Source organism: Vulpes lagopus, chromosome 8 (genome assembly GCF_018345385.1).
Source record: "Vulpes lagopus strain Blue_001 chromosome 8, ASM1834538v1, whole genome shotgun sequence".
In the NCBI taxonomy this organism is placed as follows: domain Eukaryota; kingdom Metazoa; phylum Chordata; class Mammalia; order Carnivora; family Canidae; genus Vulpes; species Vulpes lagopus.
The window spans coordinates 122259436-122280944 of NC_054831.1; the positions used below are offsets into that span (position 1 = coordinate 122259436).

Here is a 21509-nt window from a genome sequence, read left to right on the forward strand (position 1 = left end):
CCTAGCACCCTGATTTCTCCTGGGAGAAGGACCTTCCCTGGCAGTGGGGGGGGGGGGGGGGGGCTCTGGCTGCCTCTCCCAGCCTGTGTCTGGCTTGTGTTGTGGGCAGGGACATTTAGGTGGGTTGGTGTCTGAATCCTGGGCTGTGGCTGAGGGATTGCATCTCCTTCCCTCAACCCCAGCCCCGGCTGGAGGACTATGCCAGGAGCTCTCATCTAGAACATGTGACTTATACCTGCTAATTGCCTCAGCAAGTCTCTTGTTAAAGAGTAAATTTGTCAGTATTTCCTACCTGGAGTCCTGATGACCCTGGATTTGGCCTCACACTCCAGGGCTAGGGCTGCTTGACTCCAGCTCTGCCCACCCAACCCACTCCTTCTCAGGAGGCTGGCAGACAAGCTGAGTGAGTTTGAATTGGAGACCCCTTCAGACTGGGGGTCTTCTAGCATCTTCCAGAATGAGAGCTCAGGTTTGGCCTCCCTACCTGAGAAAGGGGTTCCATCAGTTCTCTGGCTCCCTCTCTAACTGCCAAGCACTGATAGGCACACTCTGGCCTGCCCTAAACAGGTCTCCTAGAGGGACAGGGTCTCTCCTTTTCAAATCCAGCCAGGGCCCTGTCAGGCTCTCAGGGAGCTATTCCCTCAGGGCATCAGCCAGTCACTGGCCTGGACGCTGCCCACTGTTTACCCAGCCCCTTTGATCCAGGGATTGCAAAGCCCTTAACATATTCAGCCTCATTAGTGGTTTCTGAAGTGGTGGCTTTGATGGTTTCAGCCAGGGTTAAAAAAAAAAAAAAAAAAAAAACAAGGCCACAGAGGAGGCCCTTAGGTGAGTCCAGCCACCTCACCTGCTCAATGAGTCCCTGCAGTGCTCGAAAGGGCTAGGACATTGCGTGGAAAGAGTTTCTTGGCTTGGTAACTGAAAGCAGCCTGCCATCCCACCCTATTTGTGCCCACCCAGCTCCGGGCCTGGGAGAGAATAAGTTTCTCCCAGCTCCCAATGGGGGCATGAGGGTGGTGTTCACCGGGTAAGAACACAGGCTTGGCTTGTTGGGGTGGGCAGTAGGGTTCACCTGGATATGGTTGTTTTAGTAAGAAAGTTAGACACCCACAGTATGTGTGTAGACACTGCATTCAGACCACCATGTGCCAGTGACCCAGGTAGGAGCAGAATACATCAGCAAACAAAAGATCAAGATTCCCTACTCCCATGAAGATTACAGAAAATAAACTAAATTATATAGTCTGAGAAGGTCAATGATGCTTACAAGTATGTAGTAGGGCAAGGGTTTGGAAGTGCTGGAGTACTGATTTTTAAAGGTCAGGTTGGACCTCATCGAAAGGGTGACATTTAATCAAACAAAGACTTAAAGGCAGACTGGATGGCAAGTCATGCGGTGTCTGGGGAAAGAGCTTCTGGGCAGAGAGAATCTGTTAATGTGCACATGCTCCTGGCAGGCGTGTCTGGGGGAGGACACATGTGCCTGAGGGTGTCTGGCCGGCCTTGCTCAGGCGTGTGTGCACACCGCTGCTGGTCTGCAACATGCATGGGTGTGAAATATGGGAGAGCCTGAGCAGGAGTTCCTGGTAACAGCTGCTGTTTCTGGAGCCTCTCCTCTAGGCCAGGCACTGCTAAAGTCTTCACGGTCACTACCTCTCATTTCATCCTTGAGAGAAGAGTGATTGTTATTTCCACCTTTACAGACAAGGAAGCTGGTGTCAGAGAGAGGTCAAAGTGTGGCTGGCTCCAGAGCCGTTGCTGTGAACCCCTGCTCCTACACTCTGATTTCATGTGGATAAGCGAGACAGTGTGTCTTCTGTACATACATGTGATGGAGCATGTTTGGTGTGTGACAGTTTGTACTGCTGTGCACTTACCATTTTATGTAGGACTAGGGCAGTGTAGCAGTGTGCTGAGATGTACAATTTCTTGATGTACATGACACCAGCCATAGCTTGCAGTGACCATGTCAGAGGCCCATGATGGCAGCAGGTGTGCCTGTGGGTGTGTTTGGGGGTGGTGCCATGTTTCTGGGTGTGAAAAAAACAATGACTCAGTGGCTGGCATTATTTGCTCATGGACAGTTCCTGCAGCCATCTAAGGTGCCAGGACAGGTGGAAATCAAGAACTGGGAACCAGAGCCAGAGAGGGGAAGGCTGCAGGAGGAAAGCCCACACCCCAATCCCCTGCAGTGCTTGCCCAGCAACAGTCCACCCACTGCCCCTCATGGGCCATGGTGGGTGGCAGCGCTTCAAAGGGGAAAGAGGCACTGCTATGAACTTTGGGGAACAGAAGACATGCCCTCAAGCAGTGATATGATGTGTGACCCCTCCAGTCCCACACTCTCCTCTCTTCTCCATGTTTTGAGCCCTGGGAGGCTGCCCTCTGTGGACTGTGTATCAATGGCTCTCTTGTTCTCAACCTTCCTGTTGAGTTCAGGCAATGAGAGGCCCCAGCAGGAGACTGAAAGGAGGAGAATGGGGTGTTTTGTCCGCCTGCTATCTCTCCCCACCCCACCCCCCCTGCACCAGGCTGCCATAGTTGGCTGCATCTCTGTCAAAGACCACTGCTCCTGTCAGGGGTGCCCTCCACACAGCTACCCACTCTGGTCCTGTGCCCTCCCTCCGCCTCCCCCTTCTCCCTGTAAAGGCTCCCCACTCTTGCTAGCCCCAGAGAGATGCACCCATCCCTTGTTCTCTTTTTAAGCCCACCTGTTTGGAAATAATTTTTTTTAAATCTCTTCCCAGTTTGAGGGTGGCTCATCTGCTGCTGGGGCCCTGACTCACAAACAGGTCCCTATCATCACCATCACAGTCACACACAACCCCCCCCCCCCCCCCCCGCCAATCCTCATGCTGTCACATTATCACAGACATGCACCACCTTCTCCATGTGACACGGTCTCATGTATGCACCCCCCACCCCCTAGCTTCCTCATCCCATCCTTAACTGGGGCAGACTTCCCAGGGAGGGTCAGCCTGGAGCCAGATCAAGGGGAAAGCACTCTGCAAACCAGTCCACAGGGCCAGACTGCTGACCCAAGCTAAATCAAAGCTGCTCAAGGAACTGCCAACTTAGAGTCGTGAGAGACACACACAAAGGAAGGGCAGTAGGGACACTTGGCAAAGTCAACCTCAAAACCACATGCCTTTGTCTCACGTCACTGAAATTTATTCTTCCTGAATGTATAAATCAGGGGACTGATTCAATATACATTCATTTTGTGGAATACAAGTTCTGGGTTGTATGTGAGTAAATGTGCCCCCCGCCCCCTTCCCTATATTTTCAGGATATTTGAATAAATATGCTCCTTTTTTTTTTCATTTAAAACTTTGTTTTGAATGTTTAGGTTGCCACCACCTCTCCCTGAGAATGAGGTGCCCCTCCCCTTGGAGCCAGCAGCGATCATCTTTCTGAGGGGCCCAAAGGCACACCCCTAGGCAGAGAGGGCAAGGACAGTGGAGGAGGGAAACAGATTTCTCAGACCAATATTTCCCCTCAAACAGACCTCCCAGCATTGTCAGGGTGAGAAGCAATGACATCGACCACAATGGAGACCCCAGCTGCGCTGTGACTTAAGAATGACAACTCTATTTTAAAAGAAAGCCTTTTCATTTTCACACTGAAATGTTTGCTGCTTTCTTAAATAATCTGATTGCAACTCAGAGGACCTGTTGTAACATTTCCAATCACACAGTGTCAGCCAAAGTCAAATGTGGCTTAGATTACAGGCACCTTCCCCAGAACCGAGCACCTGGCCGCCGTTGAGTGCAAGGCCCCCATGATGGGAGGATGGTGCCAAGATCATACGGGATCAATTTGTTTAAGGTTGTGGGACGTCTTCCTGGAGGAGGTGCCCAGGAGCAGGAGCAGAATCCAGGAGTCCAGATCCATAGAGTGGAGGCTCTGAGGAGCTGGGAGGAGCTAGAAAGAATCATTTCAAGAGCTTTAATTACCTTCTTCCCCCCCACCCAAACTCTTCGACATTTGACATTTGCGTCAAGAGGGACCATTGTGGATAGAAGGTACAGAGCAATATTATGGAACAGGGCTCCACTGGCTCCTGCTCTGGAAGGGATGGGGGCTTCTGGGGTAAGCAGAGGTTCCCTTGGGCCTTGTCCTTGGCTGGGATCCCCACTGGTCTGAGCAGCTGGAATGGAATGTTCCTGGGAAGAAAGGCCTGCCCCTCCACCACCTCTCCCCTTATGGAGTTCCCCAGAGCCCACAGTGGGGGGAGAGGGGGAATGTTCCAGGGATTCCTGATATGGCGATGCTCTGGGGAAGCAAAGGCCCACACTGCCTGGGGGCTCTGTCCTGGCAGCCTCTACTGGGCTAGGTAGATTGGATCTATCAAACATTTATGAATCTCCACCATGTGCCATTCAATAGTCAGGAGTTATCTCCTCTCCAGCTCCCCAACAAAACATACACATACACATGAAACTGGGAAGTCATTTGCCTGAGGTCTTTCAGCTGAGAAATTACAGGCAAACACTGAACCCCAGATCTGTCTTATTCCAAACTAGGGGCGCTTCCTGCCCCCACCATGGAGCCTGTCATCCTCCTCCTCTGCCATCCCAGGCTGTTTGCTCTCCTGGGCACCCAACATTCTAACTAGGTGTGCAGAGAGAGGAGGTAACCCTCCAAGGCAAGCCCAGGCCCTGAGCATCGTTGGCTGGCCCTTGCCTGAAGCAAGGTGTGCTGACTCAGCCTGACTCACCCCCCCCCCAGAGCCCAGACAACCAGGGTGGGGAGCCAACTTCTAGGGGTGTGCCCAGACCTTGGTGGTGGTGATGGGGTGGGGGGGATGCACTTTCTGCCACCCTCCCAGCATCTCATCACATCCTTCCCAGATCTGAGGTTCAGGGGTCACAGTACTCAGACTTAAAGAGTAAGAGCCCAGAAACCCCCTCAAATGGAGCCCTTGTTAGCCTGATAAATGAAAAGCACATAGACTAATGTTTAAAGGACCTCTTATTTACAGGCTCTATATCCTTGAGCAAGTCATCTGCCCTCCCTGATCCTTAGTTTCCTCATCCATGGAAATGAGGATAATAACCCCTACTTTGCAGAGTAGCTGAGAGGATTATAAGAGATAAAGGGTGTGAAGTGCTCAGCACAGTGCCTAGCGTGGAGGTGATTAATATATTTCAGAACCAAGGAACTTGGCCAGGGTTTGGACTAATGGAAGTTCAAGGACTAGTAGAGGAAGAAATAGGCTGGGGATCTCCCAGCTTTCCCAAATGTCTCCTCGCCCGGGCTGTAAAGCAGGGAGCCTCTCATTAATCTGAGAAGCCTGGCTATTGGGTTTTCTCTAGGGACCCAGCAGGTGGGAATAGGGGGGCAGGGAAGCCTCCTAGAGACTGCCTACTACAGGCTTGGAAGCACCTTGGTCATGATGACCTGTTGTTTAAGCCTAGTTTCTAGGAAGCCTCCCTGGTCCCCAGGTGGCTGAAGAATGGGATGTTCTGATCAATGATCGGTGTAACAAATCTGTGAGGAGCGAAAAGGACTACAGCCTTTCACTCAGACGGTGACTGCCAACCAGGGCGACCTTTTTCCAGGAAGTCTTTCCTCGTGAACCTTTTTCTTGAGGTCCGAGGCCCGGCCCAACCACAGGCCCAACCTTACGCCCCTTCTCTGAATGACCGCCATACCCGCTCGTTCTGACAGACGTTAAAACCCAAGACCTGCTTGAAGGAAGGCTCTGCGTGACGGGAGGGGGCTGGTCGGGGGCGGGGACCCTGGGGAACCTAGCTTGCTCCAGGCCACGCCCCCACTCCCGGGAAGCAGCCCCACACTGCCCTCTGGTGGCGCCACCCAGAGACGCCTCCGCTTGGTTAGGGCCTCCAAAAGAGGAAAAGGCTTATCCAAGGGGAGGGGCAAGTTTAAATTAGAACCATGAACTTTCTCCCAGCCCTAAGCACTGGCCTGAAGAAGGGCTCCTGTTCTTATTTCCCTTTGCTGAAATCCCAGATTCACAGCTGGCCATCGATATTCTCAAGATTCCCAGGGCTGTGGCCATCAACAAGGTGTTGAGGAAGGGCACCCGGGTGGCTCAGTTGAGCGTCTGCCTTCAGCTCAGGCTCAGGTCATGATCCCAGGGCCCTGAAATCGAGCTCCACAGAGAGATCCCTGCTCAGTGGGGACCCTGCTTCTCTCGCTCCCTCTGCCCCTCCTCTCTGCTCATGCTCTCTCTCTCTCTCAAATTTTTTTTAAAGTGTTCAGGAAGCTGGGAAGGGGGTGGGGGATGCTGTGTCAGTCACCAGACCAGAGGCTATAGTTATTTGTGAAGCCTTCCAACAACACAAATTGCCCAGTCCCAGAGGGACCCCTGGGATAGTTACCACCAGGGATGGTTGCCTCGAGGAGAGCTGGGAGACACCAACCCTTAAAAGCAGAGACCCTCTGAATCAGTGTTCCTTCTTGAGCTCCTGGACTGATTACACTGAGGAAAAAATGGAGCCTCCCAGACGGGGTTGGGTGGGCCAGACAGGGGTGGGGAAGTGGCTTTTATTAGCTGGCTGGGGAATAGTGGGCAGAGCACTGAATCATGAGTTCAAGTCACTGAGCACTGTATGCCTGGGCCAAGGCCCTTGGTGAGAGGCAGTGGGACATCTGGCAGGGGGGGGAGGGGGACAGAACTGCCTGTGACACTAGGACCAATCACCATCTCCCACAGACATGCATCACTTTCTCAGCAAGAGCCATCTCTAATTCCTCCCTCCCCACCTCCTCCAAATCGGGACAAAGCTGATGACCAATAAATCCCAGAGAAAGGCAACATCGTCATGGCACAGAGCACTTTACACCATTAGCTAAAAGCTTCTCTGGACCAAATGCCCCTCTCCTGTACAACACAGAAAATGAACAGTGCTGGCTGCAGCCCAGTGCTGCAGCTTGAGCTCCTCACTGTCACCTCCAAGAAGTCCTTGTCCTCTCTGGGCTTCTAGACCCTAAATGAACTAAGTAGCTTCAGAAGGTTCTCTCTTTCCACGGAGGCCAGAGGATCCCAGGGCCCCTCACTGCTCTCCTGGCCCCCACACTAAGACTCCCTGAGACTGCCTCCTGGACTTCCCTTCCCTATAAGAATGGGTTTGGAAAGGCCTGGTTGTCAGAAAGCAGCCCTAAAGTTTGGTACCTGAGGAGAGAGAGAGGAAGTGCTGATGAGACTTTAGGTTAGGGCCCCTGGGGCTCTGCCTTTCAGAACAATGCACCTGACCCTCAAGACTCTAGAATTAAACCAGATTCCTGTGACTCTGGAGTTCTCATCCTACCCTCTCTTCCCTATTCCCAAGCCCTGACATGAGGAAGGACAGCTGTGTACAGAGAGGGACTGAGGAAACTGGCCCAAAGAGGAGGCAGAGCTGTTCTAGGTCACACAGCAGACGGGCTGCACACCAGCTCTCTGGAGCCCCTGCCCGTGGGCAGGGAGGAGACACTATGGGAAGGACACACACAGGCCTAGGACCTAGTTCTGTCCAGTCGTGACATGTGACCTTGCCACTCCATAAAATGAGGACTTTAAAAAGTAGCTCCTAGCTCCACCAGCAACAGCACTGCCTGTTTCTAGGTGTGATTTTAAAAAAATAAAGCATTCCTCCACTTAAGGGGGGGAGAAGAAAGACCTCTGCTCTGTGTTAACCTCACTACAGCCCTTCCCAGAGGTGAGGATAAGCACTTCACAGACAGAAAAGGGAGGTTGAAGTCCAATCAGCTGATGAGCAGCAAAGCAGCAGCCTGGCCGTTTTCGGCGGAGGGGGTCGAGTAGGGGCCGGTGGTTCCTGAAGGGCATGTGGACAGGAAGAGAAGTCAATCTCATTTCAGGTCTGGCCCTTTAAGGCCCCCCTTTCTAGAAGCAGATGACACACCTGCCCCCTTGGGGCCTGTTAAAGGATGTAACCTGGCTCCATTCCTGGCAGAGCCATCTTAGAGACAGTTAGGAGCGGGCCCCTAGGAGAGCAGGTGCAGCGTTAGGCAGTTACCAAACACCCTACCCTGGTTATCTACGTCAGGAGGTACGCTTGGCAAAACTGCTTGAGCGTGAGAAAAGATCTGCCTCCTAGAAGTGGAAGGGCCTAAGTACGATGGAAACAAATCCTCAACTTCTCTGGGATTCCATCCCCTCAAATGGGAAACAGGGGCTTAGGGAGAGAACTCGGGGGTACGTCGCTGGCCCAACCCCTACTCCATCCCGGGACCTCATTATTTTGTCCTCCCCAAGGTGTGGAGCTGGGCAGTTCCAGAAAGCAGCAGTCTCAAGGGCAAGACTCTCCTGACAGCCACAAGGGACCCAGGAAAGGCAACGCGGGCGGGGGGCGGGGGCCTGGGGGCGGGGAGGGGGGAGGCCTGCGTCAGTGCCGCAGGCTCCAGCTGGGAAAAAGTTTGCCGGCAAGCCCCTCCCGGAACCTGAGCATCTTCAGTTTATCCAGCTCTACAGTGGGGACGTTCTGCAACCACCTCACTCCCCGGGAGGGCTGGGAGAGGCAGAAGCAAAGTGACCGGCTCCATTAGGGACCCGGAGGCCTCCAGAAGCCCCAGGGAAGGGGGACTCGCCGCCCCGCCCGCCCCCTCAGACGCGCCAGCCGCTGAGACCGCACCTCAGCCTCCTTCACTGGGCCCCCGGCCCCCGACTGTCTCTTCCTGGGGTCTGTCAGTTCGTCCATCCTCGCCGGCGACGCCGTGCATCCAGCCGCCGTGCCGGTCCGTCGTCGGCACCTCCGCGACCGCCTGTCGGGGGGCCTGCGGCCCTGCGCCGAGGTCAGCGCTGGGGGGAGGCGGGGCCGCGGGGCGGGCTGCGGCGGAAGGGCGAGTCGGGCTCCGGGCCGTGGCCCCGCCGCAGGCGCCCGGCGCCCCAGGGCACGCAGCCACCCAGGCCCAGGGCCGAGGCGAGCAGCGCGGGCGGGCGGCCGCGGCGGCCGCGGCGCTGGCCCTTCTTGAGGCGCGAGCCGTGCGCCGCCAGGTAGAGCTCGGCCTGCGCCACGCCGCCGCTGAGGCGGCCCAGGCTCTCGGCGCGGTGCGCTAGGCGCAGCTCGGCCGCCAGGAAGACGCGGTGCAGCTGCAGCACACGGCTCTCCAGCTCCGACACCAGGCGCCGGCGGCCCTCCACCTCCAGCAGTCGCCGCCGCGCTTCGGCCAGCTCCAGCGCGCGGCCCCCCGCCCCCGCCGCCGCCGCCGCCGCCGCCGCCGCCGCGCCCCCTGCCGGCCCGGTGCCCCCGGCGCCCCCGTTAGCGCCCTGGCGCCAGCGCTGCAGCTCCTGCCCCTCCGCCGGGGCCGCGTCGGCCGGCGACGAGACCTGAGCGGGGGTCGGAGTCAAGGTCGGAGTTGGGGGCGGGGGCTGAGGGGACGACAGGAGCTCCCGGGGCGGCGGCGGCGGGGACCCGGGTTCTGCGGTCCCTTCCTGGGCCCCCGGGCCGCAGGCGCTGATGCGGCAGCCCGGCATCCCCCGCCCCCCGGCGGCCTGCAGCGGTCGGTCCGCGGGTCTGGCCAGCTGCCCCCCGCGAGGGGGAAGACCGACGCCGTGCGCGCGAGAGAGATGCGGCGGCAGCCCCCGCGCCGGCCGCGGGCGAGCTTTATAGCGCACGGGGCGGGGCGATGGGCGGCACAGCCAATCAGAGACTGGCAGTCCCGACCCCGCCTCCCCGGCCCCGCCTGCTCAGGACCCTGCCCAAACCCTTCGGGTCCCTGGTCCTTCGTCCGGCTCTGCCCTGCTGGGGCATCCGATCCCCATCCACCTCCCCCAAAATTTGGGGTGAAAGAGGACTGCATCTTCTCTGCTCTGGTCCCTGAGGCATAAGCTCTGGTAACTGGTGCTTAGAAATCATGGACTCCAGTCCCCTCGCGGCGTAGGGTGGGGCGGAGGGCGGGGATTCCTGAGGCCACACCGTGTGCGGGTGAGAGTCTGGACTAGAACTCAGGAGACTTGACTCCTTGCGCAGTGCTCCTTCCCGAACCGCACCGCCTAATGCGTTCTGCCTGGTCTGGACCACCAGTCTCGCCAGAACCCCTTCTCTAATCTCCCTGGTCAGTGGCGAGGTTAATGTAGAGGGGTGGCTGGCGTCCTGGTGGGGATCTGGCCCTGTTGGTTCCCCGCCAAGGAAGTCCTTGGCTTGCAGAACAACCTACAGCGCACCCGCTGAGCCTGGCATGGCTTTCACAAAGGAGCCCCAGGCCCCATGGTGTGCAAATTTCTTTGTGTCCTTGCTCCTGTTTGCTCCTCCCAAAATATAGATATCCCCACATCTAGAAACAGAGGGGGAAACAGCCCCAGAAGGGGCAGTGGTACCTTGCCCAAGGTTCCGTTGCAAGTCAGTGGCTGAATCTGGACCACTGAATGAGACCAGGTGGGCCATTTATGCCCTCTGGGACCTCAGATACCTGGGTCTCTCGTCATTGAGGGACCCTCCTTAAATGGGACTTTAGTCATCTTGGCAAAATCATAAGACTGAACCCTGCTGGGCAGCCCTGGTGGCGCAGCGGTTTAGCGCCGCCTGCAGCCCAGGGCGTGATCCTGGAGACCCTGGATCGAGTCCCACGTTGGGCTGCCTGCATGGAGCCTGCTTCTCCCTCTGCCTGTCTCTGCCTCTCTCTCTCTGTCTCTATGAATAAATAAATGAAATCTTTTCTAAAATGTTTTAAAAAAAAAAAAAAAAGAAAGAAAAAGACTGAGCCCTGCCCATTTTTCCTTGGAGAAGAAGTGACCCTGCTTTATTGCCTCCAAACACTCAGACACCATGGCCCTGCCTCAGTTTCCATACATTTGAAGGTGCCAAGAGAGATGAGAGATATCTGTTGTGGGCGGGGGCAGGGACTGGAGGCCAGAGACCAGTTCTAAAACTGATTGGGAAGAAACCCAGCAAATCCATCTCAGGAGGACTTGCCAAAAATGTGTAGCCAGTGTGCCAACTGCCTCAGCCTGAAGAGGAGGCTGATGGGGGAGCTGCACTCACTTGGTGAGGAGGAGGGCTTTATGGGGAGGAGGACTAGGGAGGCCTGCCCCCCACCATGTTCTCTAAGTGCTCTCAGGTACCTTAGACTGATTGATGGGGACTCATGGGTGAGAAAGTTTGGCTCAAAGGGGCTCAGAGAGGGGAGTGGTCCATGACGGTGTACCAGGCTCATGAGGAAGAGGGAGGAGGAGTTGGAAGGAGTGAGGAGGGTGTTCAGTGACCCGGCTCAGTGGAGGCGGAGGGAAGGGCTCAGTGAGGGCAAGAAAAAGGGTCCAGTGAACATGATGGGCTCAATGGAGGGAGAGGACTAGTGGGTGCACCGGTGCCAGAAGAGGCTCACAGAGTGAGAAGGGAGCATGAGTGAGGGGGATGGGGGCTCAGGGAGTCAGAGGAACTCCATGGGGTTGATGGAGGCTCAGCAAGGAGGAATGTCCTGCTAAAAGGTGTCCTTACTTGGAATTGAAAAATCATGGTAGAGCTTGTTTAGAATGTAGGAGCCCCTTTCTCCTTCCTTGCTTCCTTGCTTCCTTCCTTCTTTCTCCCATTCAATAAATTTGAGGGGCATCTGGGTGGTTCGGTGGATTAAGCGGCTGCCTTTCAGCTCACGTCATGATGCCAGAGTCCTGGGATCATCCCCTTCAGGCTCCTTGCTTAGCAGGAAGTCTGTTTCTCCCTCTACCCACCCCCACCCCACTTTGAGCTCTCTCTCACTCTCTCTCGTAAATAAATAAATCTCTTTAAAAATTTGATCATTATCTCCTTGTTGGGCTGGCTGGTACAGGTACCACAATGATCAGCTGGAGCTCTGCCCTTAGGGTCTAGTGGGGGGGACATAGCCAGGGGGGACATAGCATTTCAGTGTGATATCTACTGGGATGGAGGGAACACTGAGGCTATGAGGACCTAGAACAGACACGGAGCCCAGCTGGGTGGGAAAGGGTTCAGGAGAGTTCCCTGCAGGAGATGATATTTAAACTGAGACCTGAAGGATGAATCAAATTGAGTGATGCACAGATGGGGGTGGGGAGGACAGGAAGGGAAGACTACTAAGGATGGGAACACTATGTGCACAGGACCAGATGTGAGAGACGTTTGGCATCTACTAGCTTCCATCCCAGCCCCCCCCCCCCCACGCCGGCTTCCTTAATTGGCCTGCACTCCCATTCCTGGGAGTGGACAGGGGCCACTGCTAACCACCTCTAAGGACACAGCCAGCCTGGCAAACACAACATTTGGAATTAGGGGATTTTTTTTTTTTTTTTTTGAGAGAGAGTGAAAGCAAGAGAGAACACAGAGGGAGGCAGGAAAGCAGGAGCCCGATGATGATGATGATGATGATGATGATGATGATGATGCGATTCGGGGCTTGATCCCAGGACCCTAGGATCGTGACCTGAGCTGAAGGCAGACGCTCAACTTACTGAGCCACCCAGGCACCTGAAACACATTTATAAATTGTAATGATTATTGGCATTTCTGATCTTTATAAAAGTTATACATTCCTTTTGTAGACAAGATGAGAAACAAAGAACGCATTAAAATATTTTGAAGCAATAGGGAGGGAGGGGAAAGGCATCTGAAATTAGAGAGACTGCTGTCTGAATCAAAGCTCAGTCCATTCCTAGCTGTGCAACCCTAACAAAAGCACTTTTTCTCTGTGAACTTCAGTGTCTAGGGAATGGAATTGCCAATACCCACAGCACAGACAAGGACACAGATGCAAGGGTTTGTCCAAGGTCCCATGAGCTGGTTGTATCTGTCTGTGGTCTGAGTCAGAGACCAGAAAGAGAAGAGGCAGCCTGGGGAATAGAGAGTCCTATCCATTATATGCATGCTCCTCCCAGGACAGAAGCCAGTGGAGAAAGACAGAGTCTGACAGAGGCTATGGCCCAAAGCAGGATCCCCCTCCATCAGCTGAGAATGGGGTGGGGCAGGAGGTCAAGGCCAGAGGAGTCTGCTTCCCTCCCAGCCTAAAAGATTCCAGGCCTTGCCAAGAAATGTAACCCCTCCTTTTCAGTTTCTTCCTGGCAACCTGGCCTGGATGTGATATCAGTTTAATAATTTAGCAGATGCAGACAAAGATAGCAGCTCTGAAAATAACCCAGCTAGGCCCCAGCCTCCATCTCCTCTTTCCTCAAACTCCCCTGCCCTCCCCACAAGGTTTCCGGTTGCCCCATACCTGTTAGTGCCGCTGCCTGCCAGTGAGCACTGCCTGCCAGTGAGCACGTGAATCTACACCTCCTCCTCCACCGCCTCCCTCCTCCTCACCTCTTTCTCTCCATCCTCATGTTAAGAGCTTTCATATTAATTAGAGTTTACAGGAATCTTGGGTTTAAGTCCCATCATTCCTAGTCTCTGTTCCCATAATGATAAAATGAGGCCTTTGAATTCCTAGATGTAACATGAACAAAATGTTTGGAGGGTGGCAATTATTTAGAGAGAGGACTGGACATCTTTCCCAGGAAGTCACAAATTGCAGGGTCAGTTCTGCTTAAGCCAACTGCACCACAACCCACCAAGCCGCTCCATCTGGAGAGCTCACGGATATCCTTGTTTTTTATTTCTCTCATGATGAGAATTTTGCCCCAGTTTGTATTTCTAGAATAAAAGGCTATGACTTGTGTTCACAGTGGATGCAGCAGGTCCACATGCATTTGGTGCTCCATCGCGTTTCTTTTTTTTTTTTTAAGAGACTTTATTTATTTATTCATGAGAAGACACACAGAGAGAGGCAGAGACACAGGCAGAGGGAAAAGCAGACTCCCCATGAGGAACCTGATGTGAGACTTGATTCCAGGACCCGGGGATCACGACCTGAGCCAAAGGCAGATGCTCAACCACTGAGCCACCCAGGCATCCCACCCATCACATTTCTGACAAGTAGAAATGTTACTTCCCTGTGGGAAGAGCAATACCTCTCTCTCCTTGAAATTTTGCTCAAATCATTCCATTTTTATGGGTCTCAATTTCCACATCTCTAAAGTGGCCAGGTGTCAAAGGGTGAGTAGAACAAAGACTCCATGATGTCTAGATCGTAAGCTCCAAGAGGAGTGAGAGTGCATCTGTTTTCATGCATTCATTCAACAGCATCATCAAGTACTCGCTATGGACCAGCCACTGTGCAAGGTACATGGCAGTAAATAAAAGAAGCACAATCCCCGTTCCCCCAAAGTTTATGTTTCAGAATCAAATAATTGAGCCCTAAGAAGTGTGCCATGAAGAAAATACCTGCTAATATTTATTTAGTGGTTACTCTGCCAGGTACAGATCCTGTGAGACACTATTATTAGCACACTCCATTTAACAGATGAAGAAACTGAAGAACAGACCGAGTAAATGTGACTGAGATCACATGGCCAAGGAATGACCAAGCGAGGATTCAACCCAGACAGTTGCCCTGCAGAATCTATTTTCAACCATGATGCTATCTATAGTGCTTCCCTAGAAATCATGAACAAGGAATCACCTGGTGACATGATAGAGGAGTCAGGGAGGTGACAGTTAAAATGAGACCGAGAGATGAGCAGGAGTCAGTCATGTGGAATCAGGGAGAGAGATTTCCTAGCAGAAAAAAAAGTACTATGTGCAAAGGTCCTGAGACAGAAAGATCAGTGTGCTTGGTGCCTGATAAGCCAATAGGAGAATGGGGAAAGGTGAGATCAGAAGAGCAGGTTGGACCTGGAGGTCTGGGCAAGGATTAGGATTGTACTCTAGGTTCAGGGGAAGCCTGTGAAAGGTTTAAGTGGGGATCAACATGATCTGATTGGTTTTTAAAAGATTGTGCTGTTTGCTGTATTGAGAGTGACCTGCAAGGGAGCAAGAGTTGGATGAGGGAGATCAGTTAGGAGATTACTGCAGTAATCCAGCTGAGAGGATGTGGCTAGGCCAGGAGTAATGGCAGGAGGGGGAGGTGCGGGTGGATATGAGCTTTATTTGGAGGTGAACTGAGAGCCCTCCTGGATGGATTAGTGGGGGTGGGAGAGGGCGGGGGCAGGGAATGCCCTCCGGGTTTGTGGGTAGGGCACCAGAATGGATTCTGATGCCCTTGATAAGATGGAAAAGATGGGTTTCAAGGAGAAATCAAGGCCAAAGGGTCTTTTTCTTTTCCCCCCCCTAAATGTTCATTTGCTTTGGTACAAAAATAAGAACAAAAGGGGTCTATGGTAATAGCCCATTATATCTTCCCATTTTTTAGTCCAGTTAAGAAATATATTTTACAGGAGATATGCACACAGTTTCAAAGGTGAAATATTATTTGAAATAAGTGACATTGACATAGCATTCAGAGAATATGGTTTGAATTACTGTGCACTGGTAAATGGAAATACAACTTGTAAAATCGTGTTCATTAAGTATCAATCTAATGTAGAAAGGGAAAACTCAAAAAAAAATACAGAGAGGAAAAATATATTTCTAGTAAAGGTCTACACACATAGGGGATAGGTATACATTTAGAAAGAAGTTTGGTTTGGACACATTTTGGAAATTATTTTCTGATTTTCTTTTTTTTTAAGATTTTTACTTTATTTATTCATAGAGACAGAGAGAGAGAGAGAGAGAGAGAGAGAGAGAGGCAGAGACACAGGCAGAGGGAGAAGCAGGCTCCATATAGAGAGCCTGGTGTGGGACTCCATCCCGGGTCTCCAGGATCACCCCCTGGGCTGCAGGCAGCGCTAAACCGCTGAGCCACTGGGGCTGCCCTATTTTCTGATTTTCTTCTCTATTCTCAATACCCTAGTCACAGAATACTTCACTTCTGACACTTTTGGTCACCATATGTGTGTGTGTGGGGGGGTTCCCACACCAACCAATCCGCAACACCAGCTGGGTATCCTGCATTTCAATTCAATTCTGGCACTAGCTGGAATTAATGAAGACTGCACAGGACAGGGCTCAATCCCACAAGACTGCTCTCCACTTCAGACCCTACTTGCAAGTTGTAGGCCCTTAAGTTACCCAAAACTTCTGTCTGACTTGGCAAATCAGAGTTTCCCAGGAGCCATTCCTTGGATTCAGTCATTTGCTAGAATAGCTCACAGAACTAAGGGTAACGTTTATCTTTACCAGTTTATTATATAATAAAAGATGTGATAAAAGATACAAATGAGGTGTGCCGGGTGGCTCATTTGGTTAAGTATCTGCCTTCAACTCAGGTCATGAATCCAAGATCCTGAGATTGAGCCCCGTGTCAGGCACCCTGCTCAGTGGGGAGCCTGCTTCTCCCTCTCTTCCCCACTCATGCTCTCTCTTGCTCTCTCATTTACTATCTCTGTCTCTCTGAATAATAAATAAAATCTTTAAAAAAAAAAGATATAAATGAACAATCAGAAGAAGAGATACATAGGGCGAGGTCCAAAGGGCTCCAAGCTCAGGAGCTTCTGTCTCCAGGGAATTAGGGTGTACCACCCTCCAAGCATGTATATGTTTTCACCAATCCAAAAGCTCTCCAAAACTAATACTTGGTAAATTTTTATGGAGGCTTCATGACGTAGGCATGATCAATTCTTTTTTAAAGATTTTATTTATTTACATGAAGGGGAAAAGCATGTCCAGGGAGAGGGGCAGAAAGAAAGGGAGAGGGACAAGCAGACTCCCCGCTGAGCACAGAGCCTGCCGCTCCATTCCAGGACCTGAGATCATGACCTGAGCTGAAGTCAGATGCTTAACTGACTGAGCCATCCAGGCGCCCTGGGCATAATCAATTATTAATTCAATCTCCTATTAATTCAATCTCCAGTTTCTCTCCCCTTTCCAGAGGATGGGGCTGAAAGTTTCAAGCTTCTAATCATGGCTTGATCTTTCTGGTGACCAGCCCCCATTCTGAAGATACCCAGGAGCCCATTAAGAGTCACCTCATTAAAGCAAAAGATGCTCCTATGACCCAGGAAACTCCAAGGGATCTACAAGATCTGTGTCAGGAACTGGGGTCAAAGACTGAATATTGGAGGAAAAGAATGCTCCTTATGCTTTTATCACTTGGGAAATTACAAGGATTTTAGGACCCCTGTGCCAAGAACCAGTGGCAGAGACCTATATTTTTTTTTCTATTATTTCATAACACCCAAACTGGATATCCATGGTAGGTAGGCAGGTGTATAGATGCATCTGGAAGTCAGCACTGAAGAGTCAGGGCTGGAGACTTAAATTTGCCATCAACATATAGATGGCACTTAAAGGCATGGGGCAGGATGAATGGTCTTGGGAGAAAGTGCTGATAGAGAGGAGAAGCAGAGGCCTGAGTCAGGATAATGGTGAGGAGTGAGCCATGGAGCCTGAGCAGGAGCGGCTGGTGATAAAAAGGGAAAATAAAAAAGTGGCTGAATAAATTGAGAGTGAGGAAGTACTCACAGCAAATGTAGACCACTTTTCTGCTCTTCCGTGAAGTTTTGTTTTGAAAGCAAACAGAGAAGTGGGGTGGTAGCAGGCAAGAAACTGGGGTTGAACAGGAGTTCTGTAAGCTACAAGGAACATCTTGATACGCTGATGGGATTGATCCAGTGGAGAAGGATATCTAGCTGCCTGGCATCAACCCCAGGTGGGAGATGCTTAAGAAAGTCAGAGACGATGGCTTTCTCACAAGCTCATTCCTGCCCAAAGCCTTTATTAGGCACTTAACTCTGTGCTCTACGCGCTAGAACATAGCAGTGATCGAGAGGTGCCAGGTCCCTGCTCTCTGAGCACTCTCAGTGCAGAAGGAAAGAAGGAGGCCACAAGGAATCAATACAAATATTCCAGATTGGGTTACCTGTGTGCTTTGAAGGAAGTAAACAGGGTGATGGACCGGAAGTAACCAAGAAGATGTACTGTAGATCAAGAAGTCAAGGATGATGGATTAGGGAGCTATGGTTTTTGCCTTCCCATCATTCATCTATCCTACTTTTGACAATAACACCTTTATGTTTCGGGGGGCACCACTTCTCCGACAAGCTCAATGCATGTTTTTTGTGGGACTGACCCCAGCCTATCTCCAGAATGGACCTGTGATTCTGGCCTGGCCAACAAAACTCAATCGTAGGACATTTGTTAGAACTCCTGGGAAAGAGAGACTTTCTTTACCTGGGAATTCTTGGCTACATAGATTATGAACCGGGAGCTGCAGGCAGTCATCTTGCTAACCACAAAGGAAGTACCTGCCTGGTGCCTGGCAGGAGACCCCAGAAACAGAGTCCTCGTGAGTGGAAAAATCACATGAGCCCCTGATTCTAGCTGTACCTGAAGGTGGTACTCCCCTTGGACTCTTCAGTTAAGTGATTTTTTTTTCTTTTCCCTGAAGCTGTTTTGAGCTGGGTTTTCTTTCATTTATAATTGAACAAATCCTGATTGATGAAGAAGGCTTAAAAGATGGAAAGGGGGAAAAAAAGGAAAAATTAAAAAAAATTAAAAAGATGGAAAGGAGCCAGGCTTAGAAGTGCTGGGGAGAAACAATCCAGGTGGAAGGAGCAGAAAGTGTGAGATTCTCTGCAGAAGAGAGTTTGGCACATTTGAGGAATACAAAGGAGGCAAGTGAAGCTGGACTATAATGAGCTGTGGTGTGGAATGAAATGGGATAGAACCACTGGAAGAAAGTTCCATTTCTAGCAAAATGACAGAAAGGGGAGCAGAGAAACACTTCCCCATGTACAGTATTTAAAAAACAATGGATACATTTTTAAAATTATTTTTTGTAAAGCATTGATGAGCTGACCACAAAGTAAGGGAAATAACAGAGGCCAGAAATGACAAGAAAGGACAGTTCCTCAGGAATAAAAGAGTCTTGTAGCTGGTGTTTGCCCTAAAGGCATCTATTGAACCCCAAGGCCTGGTCTAAATGTTTTACTTCAACACATAAGACATTTTACAATAGGATTCAGTATGCAGACAAGAGATTCATAAGCAGTACTCACCCTAATTACATGTGAGACACATTTCTTTTTCCTAGTCTAGTTTATTCTGTTAATCTATTTCTTTTCTTTTTCTTTTCTTTCTTTTTTTTTTTTTTTTTAAGTGCTGGTTGGAGTGCCTGGCTGGCTCAGTCAGGGAAGCATGTGACTCTCAATCTCAGGGTTGTGAGTTTGAGCCCAATTGTATGTAGAGATTACTTAAAAACAAAATCTTAAAAAAATATATAAGTGCTAGTTGAGTTCCATTAAATGATGTAGTGCCAGGAGCTGCAGAGCCTTCTATCTGGAAAGGGAGAGTGAAGTTGTAATCAAATTCCAAGCTGCAATCAGGAAGCATTCAGAAGAAAGGGACCCTTTGAGGCCCCAGCATCTTATTGGATTTTTCTTTTCTAGGGAGTTAAAATTTGGTCCTACGGAGTTTTAAATGCCTATTAGACAGATATTCAAGTGGAAATTTTGAGCAAATGCATTGAATTTGCATGTCTGGAGCTCAAGAGAGAGAGGAGTAGGCTACAGATGTGAATTCCAAATTCTCAGGACATAGGCAATATTTATTGGGACCGTGGGATGAAGAAGGGAGAGAGGCCTAAGGACTGAGTCTATGCACTCAGTTGGCAAGCAACCGTTTCTCCTTTCCCCATCCTGTTGCCAGAAATGGGGATGTGATGGGTGTCATCCACGACCTTATGACAAGGACCTGACTCTGGGATAGTAGAACAGTGGGTGGGTCAACTTCCAGCTGAATCTAATTCTGAACTGATACAGGAACAAAACTGAGACATTCCTGGGAAGACTGATTGAGAAAGAAAAGGAAGGTGGCACAATTAAACAGTGTTGGGCTTGAAAAACAGACTACAGAACTACAGCAGTAGCCGAAATTTAAAGGATAACAGAACATTACAGACAATTTGATGACAACCAACTTAAAGGTAAAATCAGCAAATTCCTGGGAAAATAAAAATTTATTTCAAAAACAGTCAAGGACAGGGTGCCTGGGTGGCTCAGTCAGTGGAGTGTCTGGCTCTTGATTTTGGCTCAGGTCACAATCTCAGGATCCTGGGATAGAGCACCATGCTCGGTGGGGAGTCTGCTTAAGATTTTCTCTCCCATTCCCTCTGCCCCTCCCCCTGCTCTGCTCCTTCTCTTTCTCTCTCTCTCTCTAAAAATAATAAATCTTTTTTTAAAACAGTCAAGGGAGCAGCCTGGGTGGCTCAGCGGTTTAGTGCCACCTTCGGCCTGGGGTGTGATCCTAGAGACCTGGGATCCAGTCCCATGTCGGGCTCCCTGCGTGGAGCCTGCTTCTCCCTCTGCCTGTGTCTGTGCCTCTCTCTCTCTCTCTCTCTCTCTCTCACATGAATAAATAAAGAAATCTTTTAAAATAATAATAATAAATAAATAAAAATAAATAAAACAGTCAAGGACGAAGGAAAAATTACAGAGCAATGTTACTTAAGAATATAGATGTTAATGCCCACAATGAAATATCAGCAGACTCAATCTAGCAATGTATTCAAAAGGTAATAAATACATCATGACCAAGTTGAGCTTATTCTAGGATTCAACATTAGAAAATCTACTGGTGGAGGGATCCCTGGGTGGCACAGCGGTTTGGCGCCTGCCTTTGGCCTAGGGCGCGATCCTGGAGACCCGGGATCGAGTCCCACGTCGGGCTCCAGGTGCATGGAGCCTGCTTCTCCCTCTGCCTATGTCTCTGCCTCTCTCTTTGTGTCTCTCATAAATAAATAAATAAAATGTTAAAAAAAAAGTTTGACACCATTTTCAAGATGGTAGTTTTCTCTGGGAGGATGAGAAAGGAGAGACAACAGAAGAAGGCCATACATGGGCTTCAAAGGTACTGACATGTCCCATTAAACTACCACGGGTGCCTGGATGTTCCTTTTATCTTTATTCTTTAAACAGTATATATACTTCTATATAGATACATATATAAATATATATATACAGTTGACCCTTGAACAACGTGGGAGTCAGAGTACTGAACCCATATACAGTCAAAAATCCATGTATAACTTTTGACTCTCCTAAAACTTAACTATTAATAGCCTGCTGTTCGCTGGAAGACTTACTGACAACATAAACAGTCAATTAACACATATTTTGTGTTACTTGTCTCATATACTGTATTCTCACAATAAAGTAAGCTAGAAAAAAGAAAATATTAGGAAAATCATGAGGAAGAAAAAAATACATTTATAGTGCCATCCTGTACTTACCAAGATCTGCATGTAAGTGGACCTGCACAGTTCAAACCTGTGAGTTCAAGGGTCACCTGTATTATTTTATATCTATGTATATATACACATATATTATTCTACAAATTATTCACAATAATTTTTTTTATAATACAATGTGTAAGAACCGGGTCATGTGGGGCCTTGTTGACCAGGGTAGGGCCTGGCCCACTGTGAAGATCACAATAATGGTGGCCAGTGGAGTTTCTGGGGATCCTCCCCCAGGCTCTCTGGGCTGGGTCGAAAGCTTCCAGGCCCCAGTGGGTTTGCTGGGCTGGCTCTGGCTGCTCAGTTGTGGGATGCTGAGGAACAGGGACTCTCCTAAGGGACAGAGCCCCAGACTCAGGGGCCAGAGGGACAGACAATAGCCTAGGGTTTCTAGGGACCAGAATGGGAGGATCTTCCTCAACATTTTATATGGGGGTGGG

At 50.5% G+C, this 21509-nt stretch overlaps 1 protein-coding gene across 1 annotated transcript; it reads right to left on the bottom strand.

Annotated features, from left to right (window-relative positions):
• Positions 1 to 3149: 3149 nt before the first annotated feature.
• Positions 3150 to 9567, bottom strand: TRNP1 (TMF1 regulated nuclear protein 1). The gene is made up of 2 exons (XM_041767881.1): positions 8601 to 9567; positions 3150 to 3924 (listed from the first exon to the last, which is right to left on the bottom strand). The coding sequence occupies exon 1, from the start codon at positions 9440 to 9442 to the stop codon at positions 8762 to 8764; it is 681 nt and encodes a 226-aa protein (XP_041623815.1). The 5' UTR covers positions 9443 to 9567; the 3' UTR covers positions 3150 to 3924; positions 8601 to 8761.
• Between the last annotated feature and the right edge of the window lie 11942 nt (positions 9568 to 21509).